This window comes from Corythoichthys intestinalis, chromosome 1 (genome assembly GCF_030265065.1).
Source record: "Corythoichthys intestinalis isolate RoL2023-P3 chromosome 1, ASM3026506v1, whole genome shotgun sequence".
In the NCBI taxonomy this organism is placed as follows: Eukaryota; Metazoa; Chordata; class Actinopteri; order Syngnathiformes; family Syngnathidae; genus Corythoichthys; species Corythoichthys intestinalis.
Genome location: NC_080395.1, coordinates 55821192 through 55845718, shown reverse-complemented (window position 1 = coordinate 55845718; position 24527 = coordinate 55821192). Strand labels below are relative to the sequence as shown.

Here is a 24527-nt window from a genome sequence, read left to right as displayed (position 1 = left end):
GCTGCCACATGTTCAACACAAATATGGCGTAAAATAATGCTTTACTACACGGCGAAGACGTAAACAGAGAGCGGCGTGTGGTTGTTGTGCAGCTAACATGGCAGGATGTGTCTGAGGGGAACTTTTCTACATTTCCGTCCATGATCAAACATAATTATTAGGGTTGTTCCGATCATGTTTTTTTTTGCTCCCGATCCGATCCCGATCGTTTTAGTTTGAGTATCTGCTGATCCCAATATTTCCCGATCCGATTGCTTTTTTTTTTGCTCCCGATTCAATTCCAATCATTCCTGATAATTTTTCGCGATCATATACATTTTGGCAACGCATTAAGAAAAAAATGAATAATACTCGGACGAATATATACATTCAACATACAGTACATAAGTACTGTATTTGTTTATTATGACAATAAATCCTAAAGATGGCATTTACATTATTAACATTCTTTCTGTGAGAGGGATCCATGGATAGAAAGACTTGTAATTCTTAAAGGATAAATGTGACTTTGTATATTGTGACTAAATATTGCCATCTAGTGTATTTGTTGAGCTTTCAGTAAATGATACTGTAGCCGTTTAACTTATGACCAAATGCATGATGGGAAGTGCAACCATGACTGTGCGTCGTGGTACCAATTGATATATCTTCTCAGCGTTGGGAAATAACATAGGGTGTTAAGAAAAAGATCAACTACTACCTTTCTTCCCCACATTGCTTCCCACGATTATTCTAATCGTTGGGAGAGGGATTGTAAGGCTTTAGCTATTTAAAAAAAGGCTCCAAAGGCTGCCAAAATTCTCTCTACTCATTTTACGCTGCCTTTTAGCTCTATATATTGTATGGGTAAAACGGCGCCATTATAGGTTGAACGCGACAATGCATGAGTGGGTCGTGCAGCGCATGTATTATTTGCGTCAAATATTGTAACGTGATAAATGTATATAATATAAATTCTCGCCGTTAACGCGATAAATTTGATAACCCTACCTTAGTCTTAAAATAAAGACTCTGGAAGAGTGTAACACATTATGTCTGTAACGTTAAATACAATTAGAAAACGATTCAATTAAAAATATATATATATTAAAAAAAGGCATTTCCGATATTTTTTTGCCGATTCTGATACTTTGAAAATGACGTGATCGGAGGATCGGGTCCGATCACATCTCTAATAATTATAGTCCTTTATTCAAAGAAAGTTTGTAGTGTTTACTTTGTAATCGCTTTATTCGCGGCCATTTTTAACAAAAAGTTGCCATTTCTGATAAGGGTTGAAAATTTGACAAAACACCGGGCACACGAAGAGGGCAACAAGCCGAGTATAGTGCTCTCCCGGCGAGGGGGTGTGCGACAAGCCGCCGGTCTTCGGCTGAGTGGCATTTTCGGTGGACAATGGGCAACAAAATGCAAGCCACGTCCGTATTAAAACATGTGCCATGATCCAAGTATTTGACATAATACAAAATACGATTTTTGCTCACTCCTCGTAAGTTCAATGGTCCCCCAGTAGTAGGGCTTGTTTTGACCAATATCCACGGTGAACGGGAACCTTTTGAAACCCAAAAAGGCTCACACCGACTCCCTGGTGTAGCAACAATTTTCTGCAGCCGTTTGGCTGGCGTGATGCAAAAAATAAACAAATTAATCCGTAAAATCAGCTGAATCCGCATTCCATCTGCACGCTATAAAGCAATGCTGTATTGTGAGATGCTGACCCGGGAGACGTAACATTCGTATTCATTCTAAACCCGAGACTTAAGCCAGAAGTCACTCATTTCTATGGTGAGGGATTGAAAGTTTTAATATATAGAACGATCACTTCCACACACATCCAAGCGGTCCATTTTATTCAGGAGCATAAAACACTGTGTGAAATATGAAATAAATATGCTTGCAAGGACTCACAAGGTGAGAATTGCGGCAGCGGAAGTTACTGAGTGAGAGATTTACTCCTGTACAAAAGACTCGAAAATAAATTTGTGTATAAGACAGGCAAGCTCAGAGTGGTTGCGCTTTGGGTCCTCTTCTGTGCGCAAGTTATTTAGCGCGAGAGGGGAAGACATATAGTTCACTGCTGCTTGCCTTTCAGTTGTCCAGCAGTAGTTTCAAGTCATGTTATTTGAAAAATGTCCTGAGTGTGTTTCTAAGTCAAGTGTGCGTCTACAAGAAGTGAGTACACGAACCGTCTTGTACTGTTTAGCCTTTATTGTTGTTGTTTATTGAGATGTTAACAGTTAGCGTCTAGCGTTAAGCTAATTAGCAAATTCGCTAACGTCTATTTCCATGTCCATTTGTGCGTTGTGTGTTGGTGTGCCAAAGTTACTTCATATGCAGAACGTGTAAAACCCGGATTAAGTACAGCGGTAACACAACAAACATGAAAAATAGTACAGAAATATGTGAAAACAAAGTATAAAGTGTATTGGTTAAAAGAAGTCTTATTTCTAAAGGGACTTTTTCCAGAAAATGTGGAATTCATTCCACCAGTGTAAATTTTATTGTCTTGTTGACAGAAACAAGTAATGCCTTTGAAACAGCTAATGTTTTTGCACCTTCTTGTTAAAAGGAGCAGCTTAGGGTCAGCTTTGTGTTGTACAGGAATGTTTCCATTGTTCCTGGTGATTGGAAATAAAACCTAATGGACATAAATTTGTTTAGTTGCTTTCATTAATGAATACTGACAAATATACCTTGCTTAAAAGTATGAAGTAGCCACAAAGTAAGAAAAAAATAAAACCTGAAAGGCGGGGGGGGGGTGCATTGAAAATCGTGATCATCGTTAATACCATGAAGAAGATCGTTCAATAATCGAATCGTAGCACCCTAAATCGTAATCGAATCAAATCGTAGGGTGCCTTTGATGGCACGCTGCTATTACTATACAGTGATGACCCTAAAACACTACTGCTGTTCAATAAAAACTAAGTCAGAAAATCTGCTCATTTAATATTGTATTATTATTAAATGTACTATGAAGCTCTATATTAAGTCCTCATATTCACCGGCTTCATGTTTCTACATTTCTCTCTTTGTTAGACATGAACCAATTGATTGACTGCTTCCAATACATGCTTTTCTTTGCCGAGAAACTGACTCTCTGGACTAGACTATGTCATCATTTCCTCATCCTACTTCACCATTATACAGTAGATGCCCTACTTTATACGTTGACACAGAACATTTATTGCTTTAATATATGCTGTCTCAGCATATTAATGTTGGCTTTCATTTTCCGCGCAGTAAATTGCAAAGTTGGCCATTATATCACTACAAGGTCACATAGTGTGTTAGTCGGAAAAAAAGACTAACTGTGAGAGTCATTAGGTTTTACATGCCTATTTTCTTTGAAATGCTGGTAGTGTTGAATAGCGTTATCAGTTGTACATAGAGATTCGATAATGATCCTAAGAGCTTTTACCACATTTAAAAAACCTTTAAGCGGTAAAGCCAGGTGAGTGGAACCTACTGTATGCAGGCAATGGTCATGCTTTCTTTTGGTACTTTATTTTGTTGTAAGACACAAAACTCTATAATGTTTTTGTTTGTCAATATAATTTTAGAATATAAAATAGCATATTGTTCCTATTTGAGGACTGATTAAATCTTTTGTATAGACCTATGATAAATGTTGCTGAATGCATTAACTGAAGTCATGCTATGTTGACAAATTTAAGACCTATTTGTTAGTACTATGAGCAAGTAAAACCTGGGAGGGCCTTGTTGCACAAAAACTGCACTGCATAGCTTATCTTGCCTGCATAATATAAAATAATCGCCACAAAAACTAAATCCCTTGGTCACGGTTAGAGGAAACATTAGGTTTCTGTCAGCCAATTATGCGCATGCAGAAAATTTCTTAACACTCTTTTTCAGGCAATGCTCCTACACAAAAAGGTGAGCACTGGAATATGTTGTCAAATGGTAATATCTGGTTACAATGATTTAACTGGAACCCTTAACTATTTATATGTTCGCAAAAGTGCAAGCTAAATGCTATAAAAAATGCCACACAAATGATCAGCACAACCTAACACAAAACTGAAGAGCAAAATATTGAAACATGGGAATTTGTATTTATCTTTTCCCGTATCAAAACAGTCTGCACTATTAACAATAGCTCCCAGGAAATGACGAAAACTGAATAGGAGGTTTGAACCTATGGTATGCCACTTCATGACCGTTCCAAGACCAAAAGACAGCTCCAGTTTCGTTATCATTGTGTGGTGTAAAGTTTCCACAATGGATGAGACACACATAAAGGAGTATTGCAACAAGTGAAAAGTTGTTTATAGTTTCTGTTGTGTAGAGGTGATCACCATTCGACCTACTACACCTAGCATTTAAAACATGGCTGTATTAAATTCCTTCCCTTGAATTTAATTACCAATTAGGTTTCAAACTATTTGGAAAATCATCTATGATTAGGTTTTATGGAGACGGCAAGAGGTCTCGTGCTTGATGACCATTAGAAACTTGAGACTTCCTGATTGACCATCATAGTTTAATGTCCTACAATTTGTAAAACACAATTTGATTTGACAGGAGGTCAAGGGGATTCTTTTGTTGAACAGCAAATTACAGAAGGTAAACTAATAAACAAAATTAATCTCAGGAATAAAGGCATTAAAGCCTCTAAGTCTCCTGGACAAAAAAAACAATCTGAAATTGTCTAGCCAGTGTTGCTGAGAAGTACATAGAGAGATTAATTGTGATAAGTCGTGAAACAATTTTTTGCATTAGGTTGACAAGTGTTCAGAGCTTTAGCTCTCCGTCTCATCGAGGAATCTAGCATATTATCATTAATGTACAAAAATACAAAAAGTAAGAGCAACCTGCAAACTATTTAAAATGTAAATTTCAAACATGTAAATCAGCATCATACTGTAGATACATCCCTGTACAACAACTACCTGTTGACATTTTTTTTCTTCCAGGAATTACATGATTAATTCATTTACACTCGAAATTAAATTTGTGAAAATCAGGATTATAAAAGAATTAGTAGTGGACATCAGAGGTGTGGACTTGGGTCATTTAACTTGGACTCGAGCATAGACTTCAAAATGTAATTGACGGGACACGGGTGCGGTACCGATAAATAGGGGGCCTGCATTGTTGGCGATGCCGTCAAAGCTGACCGAGTGGAATCACGGACAAAGAGCTTTTTACGTTAAAATTCTTGTGAATAAATGCTTAAATCCCTGAAATCTTTATAGATATGGATGTAAAACAGTCGCGATTTTTGGTTAAAAGAAAAAAGAAACCGTGCAGGTAGCATTTATTTTGGGCGGCTCGTCTTTAAGTTGACTGTGGCGCCGCCTTACTACAAGTCCACGACAAAGAACTTTTTACGTTGAAATTCTTGTGAATAAATGCTTACATCCCTGAATTTTTTTATAGATATGAACTTATTACAGTCTCAAATTGAGTCTTATATTTAATAATAGAATATCAGATAATGTAATATATTGTATAATATAAGGCATTATCCTATATTCCATGCTACAGCATAATATTAGTACTTTGTATTATTGAAATTTCCCTTGTCAGTGTGACTATATTGAAAATTGAGTATTATATTTAATAATAGAATATCAGATAATGTAATATATAGTGTAAAATAAGACATTATCCCATATTCCATACTACAGCATAATATTAACCCTTTGTATTATTGAAATTTCCCTTGTCAGTTTGACTATATTAAAAATTGAGTATTATATTTAATAATACGCTATATGTGTGCGAGCTGACACAGCATCTAACTAAACTAGAGCCACATAGTTCTGATTTGACAGCAACCAATCAAATTGCAGAATACCCAGGAAAGTAGACATGCTAAACACAGCACGAGTTTGCAAAAATGATACTGAAGATAGTGTTGTTTGGGTACAAAAACTACGAGATGTTCAAACAACAATAACAACAAAATGAGTTACAGCGTGGAAAACGTGGGTTAAAGACCAAAGAGAGGCAAAAACTTTTTTGACTCATCTAAAAAAATTTTACCGTTACGGAGATGGTTCAAGATGACCGACGTAATTTTGGCCATGTCGGTAAATTGTTTTTTGTTTTTTTGTTTTTTAATGAAAGAAATGCGGCTTTTCAGCCCGCTTTGACTATCTGTTGTTCGGCTAAGCTCATTCCCCTTTAAGAAGATTCAGCCCATGTGTGAAGACATGTGACTTTTAGGAGAAACAAACAGAAGCATGTTGCTACCAACCGGTGTGCTAACGCTACAAGTGAACGTGATGGAGTCGGATTATCGGGTAATAGTGAAATGGCTACCGGTAGCCAGGCCACAGGCATTTCGAGTATAGCATTAGTCGACGCTCATAGTGTGGTGTTGGGGCCAAGAAAGAACTCCACGTCGGTTGTATTTTGGATTCAAGAAGGACAACAAACCATAGAGGACTACATCAATTTCACGGTCCATTTCAAAGACAACAAATGGAAGATGCGCACCCCGACTGATGGATAAAGCCTATTTCTCGGACGACCACACGGTTGAAATGATTGCTTAGGCCAGGAAACAAATGCTCTCTACGTGGGATGTGAGGTCGCCATAAACACCGACAGCGGCTCTAACATTGTCGAAGTCGCTGAACTCAATGAGTTGATGCGGTAGCACTGCTTTTGGCTCTGACTGCAATCAGCAATCAATATGTCGCGTTATTTTGTATCTATGTGTGTTTGACTCCTCTTATAGCTTTTACAATGGATCAGCTCATGGGTATTTCAGAAAATGCTCTAAGAAGAAAAAAAAAACGGAGTTAACATGATATTTTTTCGCAGTAGGAACTTGAAGTAAACACATTTGTTGAGTGATCATGTCACAGCAGCCATTAACAACAATAAGTTGTCTGATACTCAGTCCTCTGAAGTGCACTGTTGAAGCCCCTCTTGCTGTAAGTCATTTGTGTTACAATGACATTTTTGCACAGTGGCCATAGCAATATTTACAATGTTGTACATTGTTCAATTCATACAAGCCGTTTTAAATATTCATACTTGAATGATTATTATTTACAATATATTTTTATATACTTAAAGAGCATACGACACGAGAAAAAAAGTCTTAAACGGCATTATTATGTGAATTAGAATCATATTTTGAGACGATTCGACTATATACAACAATTTAGCAAAGCACAGATGACGAGAAATTAGCCTTTTAATCTGCCGGTTAGCCACGCCTACCATTATAGGGCTTTAGCGTCCCCAACAGGTGGATGACGTCAGCGGTAGACTGGGCTCATCGATTTTACTATTCAGCCCATTGAGGGGGAATTATTCAGAACGAGGAAAACGCGACGAATAAAGCCGCAAAATGTCATTGTTTCAGTCTCTTTACTTCAATATTTTTACAGGATTTTCTTTTTATCCAAGTATTTTCCCCAATTGCCAAATAAATGGCATGGTCATGACAAATAACAGTCTTGTGCTGAATGGAATATGAAATAATAAAAATGCATTTATTCAGGACGACATGGCAAAATTACTCCATAATGGTCAAAACTGTCGACTTCACCTTTACTGTCGCACCTCCCGAACTATATTTTGTGACACCTAAATCGAACATATGTCATTTCCCTTCCCCGGCTTCGGAGAATGTAAACAAACCAGAAGGCGTGACAGCTAGCCGACATGCTAACCCGAACCGAGTGATGTTTCAGTCTTCAAAGCGGAAAATCACACATAACTATCCTGGATTATATGACATGACGACCCGGTTGTCTATTGCCGTCGCGGATCGGCAAACCGCCCGGCGGAGAGCAATTTACAGTTCGTTCCCCGGAGGAGGGTGGCTGGAGTTATTGTGCCGCTAACGTGCTGCTGCTAATGAGCATTAGGGCAGCTTTTTACATGCCTATCAATGATCAAACGTAAGTAGTCCTTCATTTAAAGGAAGTTTGTAGTGTTTACTTTGTAATCGCTGTATTCGTATTTGACATAATACAAAACAAGATGTTTACTCACTTTCTCGTAAGTCCAATGGTCCCACAGTAAATATCCACGGTGAATGGGAACCTTTTGAAACTCCAAAAAGGCGCATACGCCTCTCCCTCATATAGAATGATTTTTCTGCAGCCGTTTGGCTGGCGTGATGCGAAAAATAAACATATTAATCCGCAAAATCAGCTGAACCGTTCGTCCCCGTACACAACAGTACGCTGTATAGTGAAGAGGACGTCTTCTACCGTACACGTCACAGCGCCCTCCTCCTCAATGCAAGACCGAAGCCGGAAGTCACTCATTTTCCTGGCGCGGGATTCAAAAAACTAAATAAATATAGCGATCGCTTCCACACACATCCAAGCGGTCCATATCATTCAGGAGCATAAAATACCGCGTGTATTATGAAATAAACATGCTTTTTCGTGTCACAGGCACTTTAATGTTTACACTGAATACACAGTTGTTAAATATGTTAAATTGAAAGCTTGTAAATAAATCAATGAGAAATTGTTCATTTGTATTTCATGCATTTATTTTGATTTTCAAATTATATAACAGTCGGCTTGGGCGAATTTTACCGTCATTTATCGTTATCGAAGTAAATCTGCTTAATTTACCGTGATAAGTACTAAAGGCCATATCGCCCAGCCCTAGGCCAGTTAATGTCATTTTTACTAATTTCAGTTGCACTTTATCAAATTTTGTTATCATGTAAAGAACAAGTTAAATGGAAGTATGTTCTTGTAGAATAAGAGTTAAAGGATAAGTTGAAAGTGCAGTATAAGTGCAATGTCAGCACTATTTTTATTTTGTTGTTGTTGTTGTAATGCCAATGGCACTTGTTTTTATCAGTTGACTTGATGAATAAATACTGATTTTAAAAGCATAGCAAGAACTCGAAGCTCAAAGTGTACGACTCGCGAAGTTACTTGAGACTTGTCAATCTTGAACTGGGACTTGACCTGGGACTGAGAGCAAAGACTTGAGACTTACTTTTGACTTGCAAAACAATGACTCCCACATCTGCTGTACATACTGTATTATTCTGAATTCTTCCTTGCGCTATTCAACAACAACAACAAAAACTGCATGCATATTGCTGTAACAGCAAATACATCATACCCTTGGAGTGATTAGGGTTGCCGAAATAAGCATGACAACATACACAGCCAGATCAAAAAGATTTGTCATGCAAAAAGCCCCCCGAAGCAAGTGACATGAAAATACGTGACACAGACTACATACCCAATTCCCTTCTCTGCCTATAAGTCCGTCCTAACTCTTAGAGGAAGAGTCACATGCAGACCCAAACTAAATAATAACAGCCTTTCTTTTCCGTGAGAAATGGGCCTAATAAATAACATTAAATATCAAATCAGTGTAATAGCTGTAAAATGCTGAGTTATGGTCAGCTGGTGGTGGCCTACTTCTGCCAGGCTGCTGGCGGCAGACAAGATGACTGTCAGAAGATATGAATAAACGGACAGGAATGATGGCTGATGAAGGGGTGAAGCCCCAAAGAAGAATACAACTATTCATTTTCAGAGTCGGCAACACCCAGTAAACAAATTTTGTTTTGTAAAACAGATAATACACTCACTGCACATAATTTCCAAATTGTTGCAAAGCTTTCATTTTGTGAAAGTCAGCATTTTAACCTTTAAAAAAATCAGTCATAGTTTATAAATAACAACATAGCATGAAGCCATTAAGTTGTGTTTAAAAATTCAAAAAGGTTGCCTCTCCTTACCTACGACCTGTATGATCTCAGCAAGCAGCACTCCATCTGCAACATCTGTCTGAAGGTCCTTGATCAGACGCTTGTGTCCTGACTTGGCAAGGTAATGGTTGGCCCAGTCTGTGTAGATCTGCGGCAGGATACACAAGCGACACAACTGCTTAATCGCTCAGTTATTAGCTGACAAAAGCAAACAAAAAGAACCCATCTTGAGAGGATATGGCACTGTCACATCCTGCTTGTCTTTTAAACACCATCCCCACTTGAAAAGTACATTAGGCATAAATAGTGGAAACAGTTTTATGACACTAATAAAATAACAACACGGGTGAATTGAGCAGAGAGTAGCCTTCTCTCTTTTGTTTGGAGCCCGATCTGGCATATATCTGCGTGGTATTCAAATTGGGGCCATTGTGCTTAGCCAGGGCATTCATCTTGGAGCACACGGCGGCGGCTTTCAATGGGCCACACTGACATCACTCTCTGGGGACAAAAAGAGACCCTTCACTGCCTAGAGGGAGGAGGGGAGGGAGCAGAGCAAGCATGTGAATAATCTGAATAGCGTCCTTCATAATTAGTCGGTAAACTCACTTTTTTGCTTTTACTACTCTATCTTTATTTCCATCAATGGTTTTACGTGTACTTTTCCCCTCACAATCAAAAAGAAAAAAAGCCAAAGCTTAAGGGAAAAAAATGAACATCACACCAAACTGAGAACTAATTGGCTCAACAAACAGACCCCACGTGAATGTTGTTGTGTTGCGTCTTAATTTGTGCCATAACAGTATTCTATGTAGATGCATGACCCTTGCAGATCAAGTGTAAAAACCCCACCCAAGTTTGTCTCACATTCACTACGTGTAACAAAATCACCATTAATATTGACTATAGCCTATATTGTATGGCCTTATGAACTTTGTTGCTCTCATTTTCAGATCAAGTCAGATGACAGGCAACCAGCAATGTTTAAGTCTTCTGATCTTTTTTGATGAGGGCAAAGATATATTTTGTTCATATAGTGTTTATGTCAGGAGTGAAAGTGGGCCGGAACGGTCCGGAACGCTGTTCCGGTATAAGATTCATGGCCGGAATGCTGTTCCGGTATACGGTACTTTGATCCCGAAAATATGACGGCAAAAGTCAAAACCCTATGGGGAAAAAAAAACAAACTGCTAGGCTGCCACACACGCACCTTATACCAAGAAGAAAACAATCTACCAAAGTCAGATTTATATAGACAAGTGTTAACAACAAGCACAATTAAGTGGTTGTGTAGGGTCATCCGTTTCCACTGATATCTAATATTTATTTATTCCACGGACGGCACGTAGCTTCCCCAGCTGTTCCAGTTTACAGAGTCTGACGAGTCGTGTCACTGCCTCAATTAATTGGCTGACATACTTGTGTTGTCTTTCTTCTTATATTAATAAGTACCGGTATACGAGGCGTTGTAATCATGATGACTTCCTTAATAAACACTTTCGATTTCACCTGCGCCAGTCGCGCAGTATAGGCGGAACGTCCTTCAACATAACATCATGTGACTCAATGAGTAATCGCACTGCAAGCTGGGTGGTGTAGTTTCAACTCCTTACACCACAATACTGACATGTGATTAGCAGAGATAGTTTGCCCTGATTGGTTCAAATGTGCATGTTTTCTGGAACGGCGGGGGAAAAAAAAGAACAAAGCTTGTTGAATTGATGCGATAAAAAAGGGCAATGAAACAGAAAATTGATCAGCTCTTTAAGAGACAGGAAAGAGTTGAAGAGGCTTATTTATTTTATCTACTGTCCATCATTTAACCATGTAGACTCGTCAAATGTCATTGTAAATTCTCACAGAAGGTAGAACTATGAATGAACATGTGTGGGATTATGTACTTAGCAAAAACAGGTGTTAACTAAAAACGTATAATATTCTTGTATCTTCAAAGTCGCTCCCTTTGCTCTGATTACTTTTTTGTACACTCTTGCCATTCTCTTGATGAGCTTCAAGAGGGAGTCCCCCAAACTGATTTTTAACTTCACAGGTATGCCTTTTCAAGGTTGATTAGTGGAATTTAATACTTTATCAATGGGGTTGGGACCTTCATTTGTGTTGCATTGAATGAGGTGTGTCCAAACTTTTGGCCTGTCTGTTCTGTATGTTACTTATATTTATTATTATAAAAAAAAATAATAAATAAATAAATAAATAAGTAAACATTTACAATAGCTTCAATTTTAATGTACATCCAATGTACCTAATTAGTTAAAACTGAGGTTTTGCATTTAGGAAATGCGGAGGGAAAAGATTAGGAGATGAAGGTTTAGGTTACTGCTGTTTTTGTGAAATTTTATTTTGCAAATCAATGAAAAAAATTTTTTTTTAATGAAAATAATTTTATTTTGTTTGTATGTTTTATCAGAATAACTGTGCCAAAAGCAGTTATATATGCATTTCAGTGTTTTTAGGAGGTTTGACAATAAAAAATAAATAAAAAAATCTGGATCCGTGGCGACCTTCATGTCAGGAAGTTCCCAGCAAGAAATTCTAGCCTCTTTCACCCATGGTTTATGTGTGCCGCATTTAGCTGCCAACCAATTCAGGGTGTATCCCCCTACTGCCTTTAATTAGCTGGGATGGGCTTAAGCACCCCCGCGACCCTCGTGAGGATAATGGGCACAGAAAAGAATGAATGAATGAGTGTTTATGTGTAAAATTCATGCAGTAATGACTACAAATGCCTAAAATTCATATCAGAACATGCACTGATAAAAGTCTTGCGTCTAGTTACGTACGTCCTTTCAATAAGAACCAGTCATCAGATTATGCAGAACAGGTTTAACATTTGTCCCATGAAACCCTCTGATGACTATGCCCTCTGTGAACCACCGTATAACCTACAATTTTGTGATTTCTTTCTTCCATTTATAATTCAAGTCCATTGAGATCACTGAGTGTGCAGCAATTGAAGGATCATGTGGCCACAGAACATGCACAGTGATGCATATGACACGATTGTGAGCCTTATTTCGCTTGTTTAAACTGTAAACAAAGCTCGGCTTTCCCATCGTGTTACTCAGTAGATCAATCACTACTGTGGTGATGTTGTACAACAGGTGTGCACTTCAAAGGAACTCAAATGCATTCACACAGACTCACCTTCTCACTTTGTTGCAGTACAAGACCGCACATTAGCCACACAACCCGTCAGAATGACGTTTCAATCGAACAGCTTGTTAGAAAAAGACTTGAGTGGCATGCGGGGTAAGATAAATCCTTCACTGCAGGATTAAGCCCAGTGCTTTCAAATCACACATAGCTTCTCATGGGGAAAAAGGAAGTCCAATGTTCACTGGCCATTGTGTGCGTGTGTTTGCTTCCTTTGAAGTAGGTTCAGGCCGGTAAATAGAGGAGTTGGGTTGTAATTAAAAATGAGGTGAAATGGGTAGCTGTCAGTCACATCGTGAGGAAACACAGGAGGGTCACATAGCCCGGGGGGGCGAGCAAAAGCATGGTCTGACTGATTCGTTTCAGAAGAAGGAGGGCAAGTCACAACATTTGGCTTTTAAAACTCTGTCAATTATTGCTATGTTTGCAAAACGTGAGAGGCGCTTGAGGTTTGAAATGGAGAGGGATGTCTCAGGTGGTAAATGACAGAAAATATAGCAGGAGCATTAAGTCACTTTTCACATTAATTGTTGAACCTACAAAGACATTGGATGTTATCGCCACCAGAACATTCGAACTAATGCGATGAATACAAATTAGCCATGTAATGTCAAGAAATACATACATGACAGCACATGTCTGCTAGTTGTGTTAAGGTACACGAGGCTACTGACTCATGTAAACTTAGTTATATGACATATAATCATAACTAAAATACAGTATGTGCCAAAGTATCACAGTATGACTAAAATAAGCCCTTTTCACACACATATCCAGGGAAATTCCCGTGTAAGGTGACACCGAATTTACTCATGTCATTGCTTTCACACATGTAGAGATGTCCCGAGAATGACACGGGTTGGACACTTTCACACACTTGTCTGGTGTTGCCCACTGGCGCTTTCTGTGCGGGGAGGCCTGCTGGCGTGATTTTATAACCTGGACATTACGTCATTTTTTGTCGGCATCGGCTCTCACGATGTTGGTCCAAATCTTGTTTTGTTCCAGAGGGACGTTGTAACTGCAGCCAATTCAAGCACATCAAGACTGTATTCAATCCCAGGCGATCCAAGAGAAGGGTGCCGAGATATTAGCTTGCTGAGCGCCATTCGACACCTCTGCCGCTCTTGTTTGCGCTACGTTGTGCTGGTATTTGATACGGTGGCTTTTAACTGCTGGAGAGCCAGCCCGAAAGCCGCCGGGGAAAGGAAGAAGCCTGCTGGATTCTAACCGCTGGAGAGCCAGCCCGAAAGCCGCCGGGGAAAGGAAGAAGCCCCCTGGCTTCCAACCACTGGAGAGCCAGCCCGACAGCCACCGGGGAAAGGAAGAAGCCTGCTGGCTTCTAACCGCTGGAGAGCCAGCCCGAAAGCCGCCGGGGAAAGGGAGAAGCCCGCTGGCTTCTAACCGCTGTTGAGCCAGCACGAAAGGCGGCAGGGAAGGAAGAAGCCTGCTGGCTTCTATTTGTTTTGTTGTCTTATCGGCTATCTGCCTACCGCATAGGTTAGTATTATTGATCCCCGCCGACCTACTGTCACAGACCCATTGTGTTATTCCCACTTTTCTGCGATCGCGTGTATTTTTGTCTGTATTTAATAAACACTTGAACACATCCCCCCGTTGTTTTTTTGCTTTGAAGTACAATCTTGTTTCCGCAGTAGCGGACCCTAACATCGGCAACAAAATAAATCACACATTTCCAAAGATGGACGATGGACTCTCTTCCTCGGCTCTACTATCCCGTAGTAATGTAATTTCGTTATGTTTTCAGTTTATTTAGCTATTTCTATGTTGCTATGTTGATATTTGCGATGTTAGTTTACCGCTTTTCGTCTTAATGCGAAGAAAGAGGAAGTGACGATCGGCCAGCCATGATATTTATGTCACCAGCCATTGGGCTGTGACCCGGGAATTTAACGCCTGCTTTCACGCACACCGCTTTCCAGGAAAGTCCTGGACATTATACCAGTACTTCTCAAATGGTGGGGCGCGCCCCCCCAGGGGGGCGCAGAGCGATGCCAGGGGTGGCGCGAGTGACCTCGGGGAACATGCTTTTTTTTTTTTTTTGCCGTACTAGAATAAAGTGTACTTGCACATCCACTCCGTGGGTGGCAGTGGCGCTCTCATTTTCATAGTGCGTGCAGTATTTTTGAAGTAAGCAAGAGCACACGGAAGAGACTCATGCAGAGCTGGCCTCACGCAGCGACCCACGGTCATCTCCGGTTCTCACGTGTCCGGCTGAGAAGTGCCGTTTTCGGCTTGGGATCGTCACGACCACCGCCCTCACCTACAGTTCGCCCTCGGCCGCCGAGAATGCGCTTTTTTTCGGGCCGTTTGCCTTTTGGCTTTGACTTTTAATACAGTGGGAAATGAGGAAAGACCACTGTTTACTGAGTCTAAAAATGATTATAGCGGAGAGTCTGAAGCCAAATCAGTTAAGACGCCACTTAAAGACATTAGACCTCAATCTCATTGATAAGCCGCTTGATTGTTTTTCAGCGAAAACGTGCCGAATATTGCCAATTGTCACAATCGTCCCGCTTTGTCAGTGTTATATCAGTAAACCAGTGAGCACTGTGGTGAATCAGCGAAAATGAAAACTTTCCTTCTGTCCAAAGACATCCCCCCCCCCCCCCCCCCCCCCAATTCAGTTTTGTTTTTTCGATCAATTTTTTTGGCATGTTGTCCTGAAGAGTAAATGTTTCTAATCAATTTAAATTTGTTATTATTTACTGATTTTATTACATTTTATTTTTCAGTATCAAATGGTCAAAAATGTACCTTGAGTGTATTTTTACAGTTTGGATGTGCCTTTTTTTTTTTTTTTTTTTTTTTTTTTTTTTACCTTAGGCAAATTGATGCGCTATAAGTCTTTTCTGTTACAAGCAAAACAATGTTAATAAAGTTATACTTTATTATAAGTTGATCTATGTTACTTTTTTTCTTTGATAGAAAAAAAAGGACACAATGTTAGGCTGAGGCGTTCTTATAATCGTAATATTATAGACAAATGATACTATTTACAGTGGCGGCAGAGAGTTGGGGGGGGGGGCGCGAAACATTTACGTCTTCCTTGGGGGGGCGTAACAGAAAATAATTGAGAAGCACTGCATTATACTAAGACGCGACCCGTGAAATGTCCATGTAATCTTCATGTCAGTCGACCTAAGAAATTGTGTTCACCTACAAGGGCTGCACGTTTAAATCCCGCGATTTTCCCGGTGTTTAGGCGTGTGTGAAAGGGGCTATAATGTCTGGTGGTGATACCCACAACTACTGTATTATACGATTACAATCAGTTGCTGCACATGCCACATGTTCATATAATGGTTATGCCACCATTCTCAATTTAAACTTTTTAAGAGCTGAGTTGTTGATCCCAGCAGGACATTCCCACCATCAAAAACATCAAGAAATATCAGGACCTTGTGTGATGTCAGGTGCTGATCTCATGCATGCAGAATTTTTGCTGATTATGAACATGGGCAACACTGTGCAGTACGTACAGTACACAATTCATATATATTTACATTTGTTCTCCTCATACAGTACAGTCTTTTTTTCTTTTCAAACAAAGCAAAAGACAAGTGGAAAACTGTCTAAATGAGTTCTTCAGAACTAGTGATAAGCACCGATGAATCATTCATTGAGACACAAGTGATACGATACACAAAGATGCGAATCAGCCTCACATCAAAGCACTAACCCTGTTTTCTGAGTCACCAGGCGGGGTGTGAGATACAGAGACTGATGACTCATGCTTTGAGGCTCTGCACTGCAGGGCAGCCTGGCATGAGTGAGGAAAACGAGGCATCTCAGTCAAAGATTGCCCTTGAGTTGAAGGAGAGATGGAGGCAACAGTATGGGGAAGCTTTTTTCCTCTCTCAAAATACAACAGCAAAATATAACAGCGCTGCAGTTGTGCAATACAAGTTACTGACACAAGAATCAACATATTCTGAAATATATAACGAAGACCATATCAACAGCTTTGTTAACGCTGCAGGATTCAAAAAACACAAGACAATATTTCTTGCTTTGATTACATTTGCTACTTGTCTTTTACCGTGCTATCAAACAGTGCTATTTGTCCTATACTTTATTTAATCACAATTTCCAATATTCACCATTTGCAATTTGTTTACATACTGCTATTGTAGATCATCAGTTTACAGTGTATCACAAAAGTGAGTACACCCCTCGCATTTCTGCAGATATTCAAGAATATCTTTTCATGGGACAATACTGACAAAATGACACTTTGACACAATGAAAAGTAGTCTGTGTGCATCTTATATAATATAGTTAATTTATTTCCCCCTCAAAATAATTCAAAATATAGCCATTAATATCTAAACCCCTGGCAACAAAAGTGAGTACACCCCTTTGAAAAAACGTACATCCCTAAATGTCCAAATTTAGTACTGCTTGGCATTTTCCCTCCAAAATGTCATGTGACTCGTTACAGAAGTGCTGTCAGACCATACGCTGCACTCTACATCAAATTGGTGTGCATGGCTGTCACCCCGGGAGGAAACCTCTTCTGAAGGCGGTACACAAGAAAGCCCGCCCGTCTCATCAGACCATAGGACATGGTTCCAGTAAGCTTTGTTGACATGTCTTCAGCAAACTGTTTGCCGGCTTTCTCCCAAGGAAGAACACAAGCACGGACACGAACGCATCGGACTAGGTATTGAGAAACAGCTCAAGAATGTCAAGAGACCCACCAGAAAACCTCCAGTGAAAAAAGCCCGTGAGTTTTCACCCCCTTGATAATATACAGTACTGCAACTGACAGGCATGTAGTGGAACGTACCACCAGCACCTTATGCTTTTTCAGTCAAACAAGTCAACAGACATGGTGGTGGCTACTTGACCTTTGCTAGAAATATGAACTCAACCAAAGGCTGAAAATTTAAAACCGTTCGAGTTATGGATCTTGTCAGGTTGTGAAGGCTGAGCTATTATTGTTGCCAGTAACACACCGTATAAATGTCCTATGAACAAGTATGCATGCTTTCATTGCAAAATGACAGAATGGCGTATTGATGTTGTAGCTTTTGTAATTCTGTTATTGGCTTTACTGGATGGTCGTAATTGTTATCAAGCCTTTAGAAATAGCTTATGTAACATTTCTCTTATTTTCCGATGACAAGACACCATTTCTACACTTTTCTCTCATGTGTTAACAGCACAGATCACCCGAAAACCATTATGTTGGTAGGTTTTGTGGCTAATAATCTTACTAATTTCAAGGTCCAGTGGGTTTAGCTAAGAAGTTTTGCATTTCACATGCCATTATGTTGTGATCTTCTAAAATGAGAAGGAAGCACACTAAACAAAGCGGTTAAAAACAGGCTATCAATCACAACAGCCTTTCATTGTGGGCCAGGAATTGTTCATTCACCAAAACCAAAATTTCTTTTCCAGTTTCCTGAGAAAAAACTCATGAAAAAAATAGACATAAGACATCTTCCAATAACCATGAATTGGAGAGTCGTGAGCACAAATGAAATTCAATTTGAGTGTCTGTTACCTGCTTCTGTCTCTTAGGGAGCTTGTATTAAGAAACAAAAAAGGTTCCTCGTGAAACTGCCCCCTCCCCAATAATTCTATTTCAAGCTGACCCTTCTTTGCTTTCTCTCAACTCCATAATTGTTATACAGTGGGCTAGCCTATTGTTGGTCACCCTTAAGTAATTACTTTTGTCCAACACTTACGAAGTCTTATTTTAAATAACACTATCGGTCCCAGGATATACTAGTACTGACAGCAAAAGAAAACATTTATACCCATTCCCTTAATGCGCTCCCTTCAAACTTGGCTTCCTTACCACTTTGTAGTTGTGGCAGGAGAAGCGACTGTAGGTCCTGGTCGGTACCCTGAGGTAACTGCACTCTGCCATGCGTCACCTGGATGAAGACAGGTCGAGGCAAAAACTGCCACAGGTCCAAGAAACATGAGTGCTTCCTCATGAAAGTGCAGAGAGTATATTTAGCACCCCCACATGGACTCGCTCTCAACACTGCTGTGTGTTTCGTCATGTCTCCTCAACACACTGCTTCATAGTTAACACTGACATGCTTCAACATTAGCTTAACCTTTCCCTCAATCAGTCAGACAAAGGCTAGCCTTCTCAATAGTGATCAGGGTATACAACACGTACACTACATAGACTAAAGCACTTGATTTGTGTTTTCATACCAAACAGATTGACCAATAAATTTCTTAATGGATGAAAAAAACTAAGAAATCAAGTCAATTTGGGTGGTGATGAAATGCAAAAACAACCATTCTAAAATAGAATGAAAAGATCTGGTTGTTAATATAAATGTTTAGTTGATTGCTGTTACCATACCTGTCAAGTTGTACGGTTTTGGCGTAATTTGTACAAGTGAGCACTGAATTATGAATGTGTACGCCGTACGTTCAAAATCTGTACGTTTTTCGTGCATTATGGGTTTTTTTCTCCGTTCTGATTTTGTCACCGTTTCGGCAACGAGACAATGCGGGATACTATGCGTTACTACATTGGTTGAATGACCCGAAAAAAGTCAGAGACACGGAGGGAGATGAGTGTTTGTTGTGACGCAGTAGCAAACGCAATGCTTGGTTACATGGCGCCAATATTTCCTGACTGTAGCCGACAGCCTACAATCTACGCCTAGATATCTCATGCATATAGAAATACATAAAAAATGATAGACTCGGCGGCGTTAGTAAACACCCGCCATCTTAGAGCAGTAGACTTCTCAGAAAGGCTATGTTGTAGTGAACCTTCCTAGCGAACCTAAGTAACTTTTTATCTAAAATACTCCTAAATCGGCAAAATCTTGACCTGAATCTATCTTTAAATGATGAAACAGTTTTAAAACTTTCACGTCGAAAGTATACAGAAGGGTACTAATGCAAAAACGGGAGCAATTTTAACGTTAACAGTTGATTCACAACATTAAATGACTTCTAAACATAAGTTACCGTTTTTTTTTTTTTTTGAAAAATGAAAAAAAAAAACCATGAAAGGTAACACCAGTTATTTTGACAAGTAACTAATTACTCTTACGTTCAAGTAACTGAGTTAATAACTCAATTACTTTTTGGTAGAAGTAATTTGTAACTAATTAATTACTTTTTAAAAGTAAGATTAACAACACTGGTCATAAAGATGAAGTCTGCAGAATGAAAAGTGACAAAAGCGGAGATGTTATTCTGCCAATTTGTTGCCGAACACAATTTGCCCCAAACTATTGCCGATCACTTCTCAGAATTAGCAAAAGAAATAGTCCCTGACTCAAAGATCATCGGTAAGTTAATTTTATCAATTGACCTTTTTAATTTATAATTGGACACGCTAACGAACTATCTTCAAGTCAAACTGAATTGCGAGCTGAAGTGCCATAAAGTGCAGCCATCAAGACATGATAGAAATTGCCAAAAGTGCTACATACAATTATAACTAAAGTCACTGTTAAATTTTAGTAATCATGATGTAGCTGAGCATATTGTTCTATGATTGCACCAGGTTATATGTGACAATATTACCAATAAATTCATATTGTTTTAAAAATTGAGTTTTATTTTTAATACATAAAACGTTGTAAGATTAGTTACCAATTTGTAAGGACATACGTCGGGTTGACAGGTATGTGTTAGTGTGGTGCCATCATTATCTGGTATACTCTGCCTCTGGCACAAATTCAGCTGTGACTGCATGCTGTTCAGCAAAATGTACTAGAAGATCCATAGATGACGGGATCTAGTAAAATCCTGGTGGTCAATTGTTAAACCTTAAAGTCACGTGTTAAGTGCAAACACTACACACCTGTGTAAGCCACACAGTCTTGTGAAAGTTGTCGAAGCAACACTTGGGGATCAAGTTCAGACCCACTTGAAGAGTGAACGGCTGCCAAATCAACAGATGTGTTTCACACTGAGCTGCTAACATCAAACGCCATCAAAGTTTACAACCTCACATTTTGGACAAAAAGCATACAAGTGGAACTAGTCAAACATCATGTGCTTTGAAACATCCATCACTCAAACTATTAGAAAAAGACCACAAGAAAGATAAAATCCTAAACACGTGTGGTGTCAACAGTTTAGATGTTCAGTTTGAATTTCTATTGGTCAGTATAACTTGAAGGGTGTTTCTCTAGCTACACTTTACACACATGTAAAGCCGGCAGCATCTCCTTTCTCTGTACTCTATCGTCTCCTTTACCACTAAGCTGCCTAAGCCGCTGTTTTTTCTCTGTCCCCGGCAGGAAGCAGCATGGTTTTCTCTGTGTGGGGCTTATTTTTTCTGTTGTACACACACATCCTTGTGAAGTGGCTTCAGACCGCAGAGGGCTCGAGCTGTCATGTCAATGCTTGCTCTTAGTTTGGCACATGAAAGCTGTGTGGCTTTGCGAGGCATGGAGACTATAGTGGGCACACAGGAGCCCTAACTACTTGGCATTGCAATTTGGAATATTGGAAACATCTATCAGAGAGAGACGAAGTTGAAAATAACCACTGCGGTACGGAAAGACCTATCTCTTAAAATACATACACTTGCAACCAGTATGTATCTTGATAGATTCAATTTCTCCATTTTGGGTTTCCAAAGTTTATGAATGAATTTGATGTCTTTTCTTTTCTATCATTAAATGCATCAAAATTTTTCTTTACAGCTGCATTTTCTATAAGACTCTTATACAAGTTGCAAAAATTACAGTTGTTATCTGTCTTATGTTTTATTGTATCCCTTTGACTGAAACATGCAACAATTGCTGACACATTTTGCCTGAAGCTTATAGTAGTAGTAGTGGTGAGACCTTCAGCTACTACCAGTGCTGTTTTTGGCAACCCTTTTAATTTTCGTCTTAGTCTTTTGGACGATGATACTTATTAGTCTTAGTCATATTTTTGTCATTTCAAAATGTGTTTTTCTTCGTCTAGTTATTGCTGACAAAAACTCAAATCTAATTACTTCTATAGTTTTAGTCTACATTTATGCAGTATTTTCTTCTGTAAAATTTTAAAGTTTCAGTCCAAAAATAAATAAATAAAGGTTTCCAACTATTTCGAATGAGCATTAACAGACGAGCACATATTGTAGCATCTACAAATCCATCTTGTGATAATAGGCACATAGCAGGAAAACTGTACATTATTTTCAATTAATTATACACACCTGAACGCCATGAACGGGATGTTACAATTAATTATACACACCTGGATGCCATGAACGGGATGTTAAAAAAGAAAAAGTTGTCTGAGAGCTTAAGAGGACACTGTTAGCAATAACCCAATGCTAACACGAATGCTATGCTAACACTACGTGTTACATTTAGTGTGTGATGATCACTCAGCACAGACCTTTAAAGGCTAAATCAACATTGCATATTCTCTTTTGCCAAGATAAGAAGGCAAATCTTACCGTGTGTGTCTCAAAACAAGCAATGGGGAGACTCGAGAGGACACTAGTGGGTGAGTTGGGTCGGGCCCAGCATGTCACATGATTGACACAACTAGACACTGCAACAATGCAGGGTAACTACACATAAAATGTCACACACTGTGAACATGTGACGGAATTTATGGCGCATGTTCGTCTCATTCTCGTTTCATCAGATGAAAACTGGCATTCATGTCGTTATGTTAGTCTCCCAAGACACGTTTTTAGCTCGTTGTCGTCTCGTCATCGTCATGAAAAAACTTGTTGGTCGACGAAATGTTTACGTTATAATCATCGTTGACAAAAACAACACTGGCTGCTACCAGCCATCTTCTCAGGGCGCAACCTTTTATTTGCTTGAATAGTTCCTAATACAACTCTAAAAGCTGTGTTGTCTAAACTGAGCTTTTAAATTCGTCTTAACGGAATGCATGGAGCACAATATAATGACTGGAACCTAAAGATCCAAGCAGTGGGAAAATCATAGGTTTTTCTTGAAATACATTTTTCACAACGTTTGCTTTATTAAGTTAATTTAAGTTATCGGGCACAATTACTACTCAACAGATACAAAGATGCGACCATACAGTATATGCACAGGACATATGGACACATGAGCACCTAGACAGTCAAATAATCAATAGGTGAGTAGTGGTGGAGAAAGTATTATAGACATTGACTGCACTTCATAATAAAAAAAGGAGGTTGTTTTAATTTCTGGAAGTGTGTCCGCAGGTTCAAGTGTGCAGGCTTGTAATCTCCTGGTCATTCTTCGCAAACACATGCGCGCGCAACCACAGGCACTCATACACATTGACCCAATGACCCACCAAATACAAGCCCCCCCCCCGTTAGCCATCCTGTGTGGACCTTAGTGGTGTGTAATTAAAGTGGCCCCTCTTATCAACACATCTTTAGACTCTGGTAATAACCTGCTCTGCTTCCATCTTCTTTTCCTCTGTGGCCTCACAGAAGATCCAGATAAGGACCAAGGCTGAGGAACACACAGCGGGAGAGCAGGCAAGAAAAGAAATGTACTACACGTAAATGCAATTGGATATGCTCAGTACAGTATACACCATTAAACTTTCAATTGTATCAGACACACAGAGGAGCTATTACAAAGCTTTGCTTTCTCATCTACTTGCTCCACATGACTGCTAAACACCTGCCCTGCCCCGTTTTTATCACTGAGTCCCAGATCCTGCTCAATATTTAACATCTATGAAGCACTGGATTGGGACAAAAGAGAAAAGACACAGTTCTTTTCTTAGAATTGCTTTGGAAACGAAAATGTACAACATTAAAACGAAGCCCGTTTCAGACACTTTCCTCTCTACACTAGGACAACTGATACAAACGCATAGCATGTTTGCAAGCCAGAACCACAGCTCGTAAGGTTTTCAGGGTGGTGAAGCCAGAGGTTTTGCTGATGTATAAACAAAGACTTTAATTAAAAGGAAAACACATGCAAAGCTCGAAAGTTACAATTCGGGAAACGCATGATAAAAATACAAAGATTAGAAAATGTCATGACTCCAAGTTTGCTATAACGGAATGAACATTTTAAATCACATCCTATAAACAAAATAATGTGTTATGATACCAAGTTAGTTCAGCCTACCAGTTTCATTGCAAGGTTCTGTGGATCCAAGCGGCACAGCATCAGACTCATGTTGCTTCCTGCAACTTCTTTTACAGGCATACACCTGCCTCACATGGAGGAGGGCAGCAGTACGGCCAATCAGGTCTAAGAACCAACCATCATAGCTTGCTGCCAGTGCCTCATTCCAAGTACTGTTTAAAAGCTCCACAGTTCCCAATGAGGAAAAAAAAAAAATAGAAATCCACAGATGATAAAGGGATCCAGAAGATGGCTGCAGGTCTGACCAGGAAACAATCATATGAGAATGCACCTTGTGGAAAATGACTAAAGTGCTATTTACTGGAGCAGGTTGCTATAAAGTAGAGGTTGGGAGTGGCTAAGCACCTACAAGTTCTCTCCGCCCACTAGGACACAGTGGAGGGAAAATAAATACAGAAGGCAAAAGGCAAGAAGAGCGATCTGGCCTCGGCTACCGCTCAGACAGGGAGCCAAAGCAAATTTACCAAAAGAGGAAGGAGGAGTGAAACCTTCATTCTGCACCATGCCCCCACCTCCAAGGACACCCACTGCAACACATTGTACTATTGCTTTTCAATGGACCATTGGTCATATGGGAGGAGAAAGAGAGA

The 24527-nt window shown here is 39.5% G+C and overlaps 1 protein-coding gene across 4 annotated transcripts in view; it reads right to left on the bottom strand.

Annotated features, from left to right (window-relative positions):
* Positions 1-24527, bottom strand: part of nav2a (neuron navigator 2a) — a 141898-nt gene that overhangs the window by 100050 nt on the left and 17321 nt on the right. For all 4 annotated transcript variants that reach the window (XM_057831890.1, XM_057831898.1, XM_057831907.1 and 1 more), the window contains exon 2: positions 9713-9830. In XM_057831890.1, coding sequence (XP_057687873.1) covers positions 9713-9830 — 118 coding nt within the window. The remainder of the gene's footprint in view (positions 1-9712; positions 9831-24527) is intronic.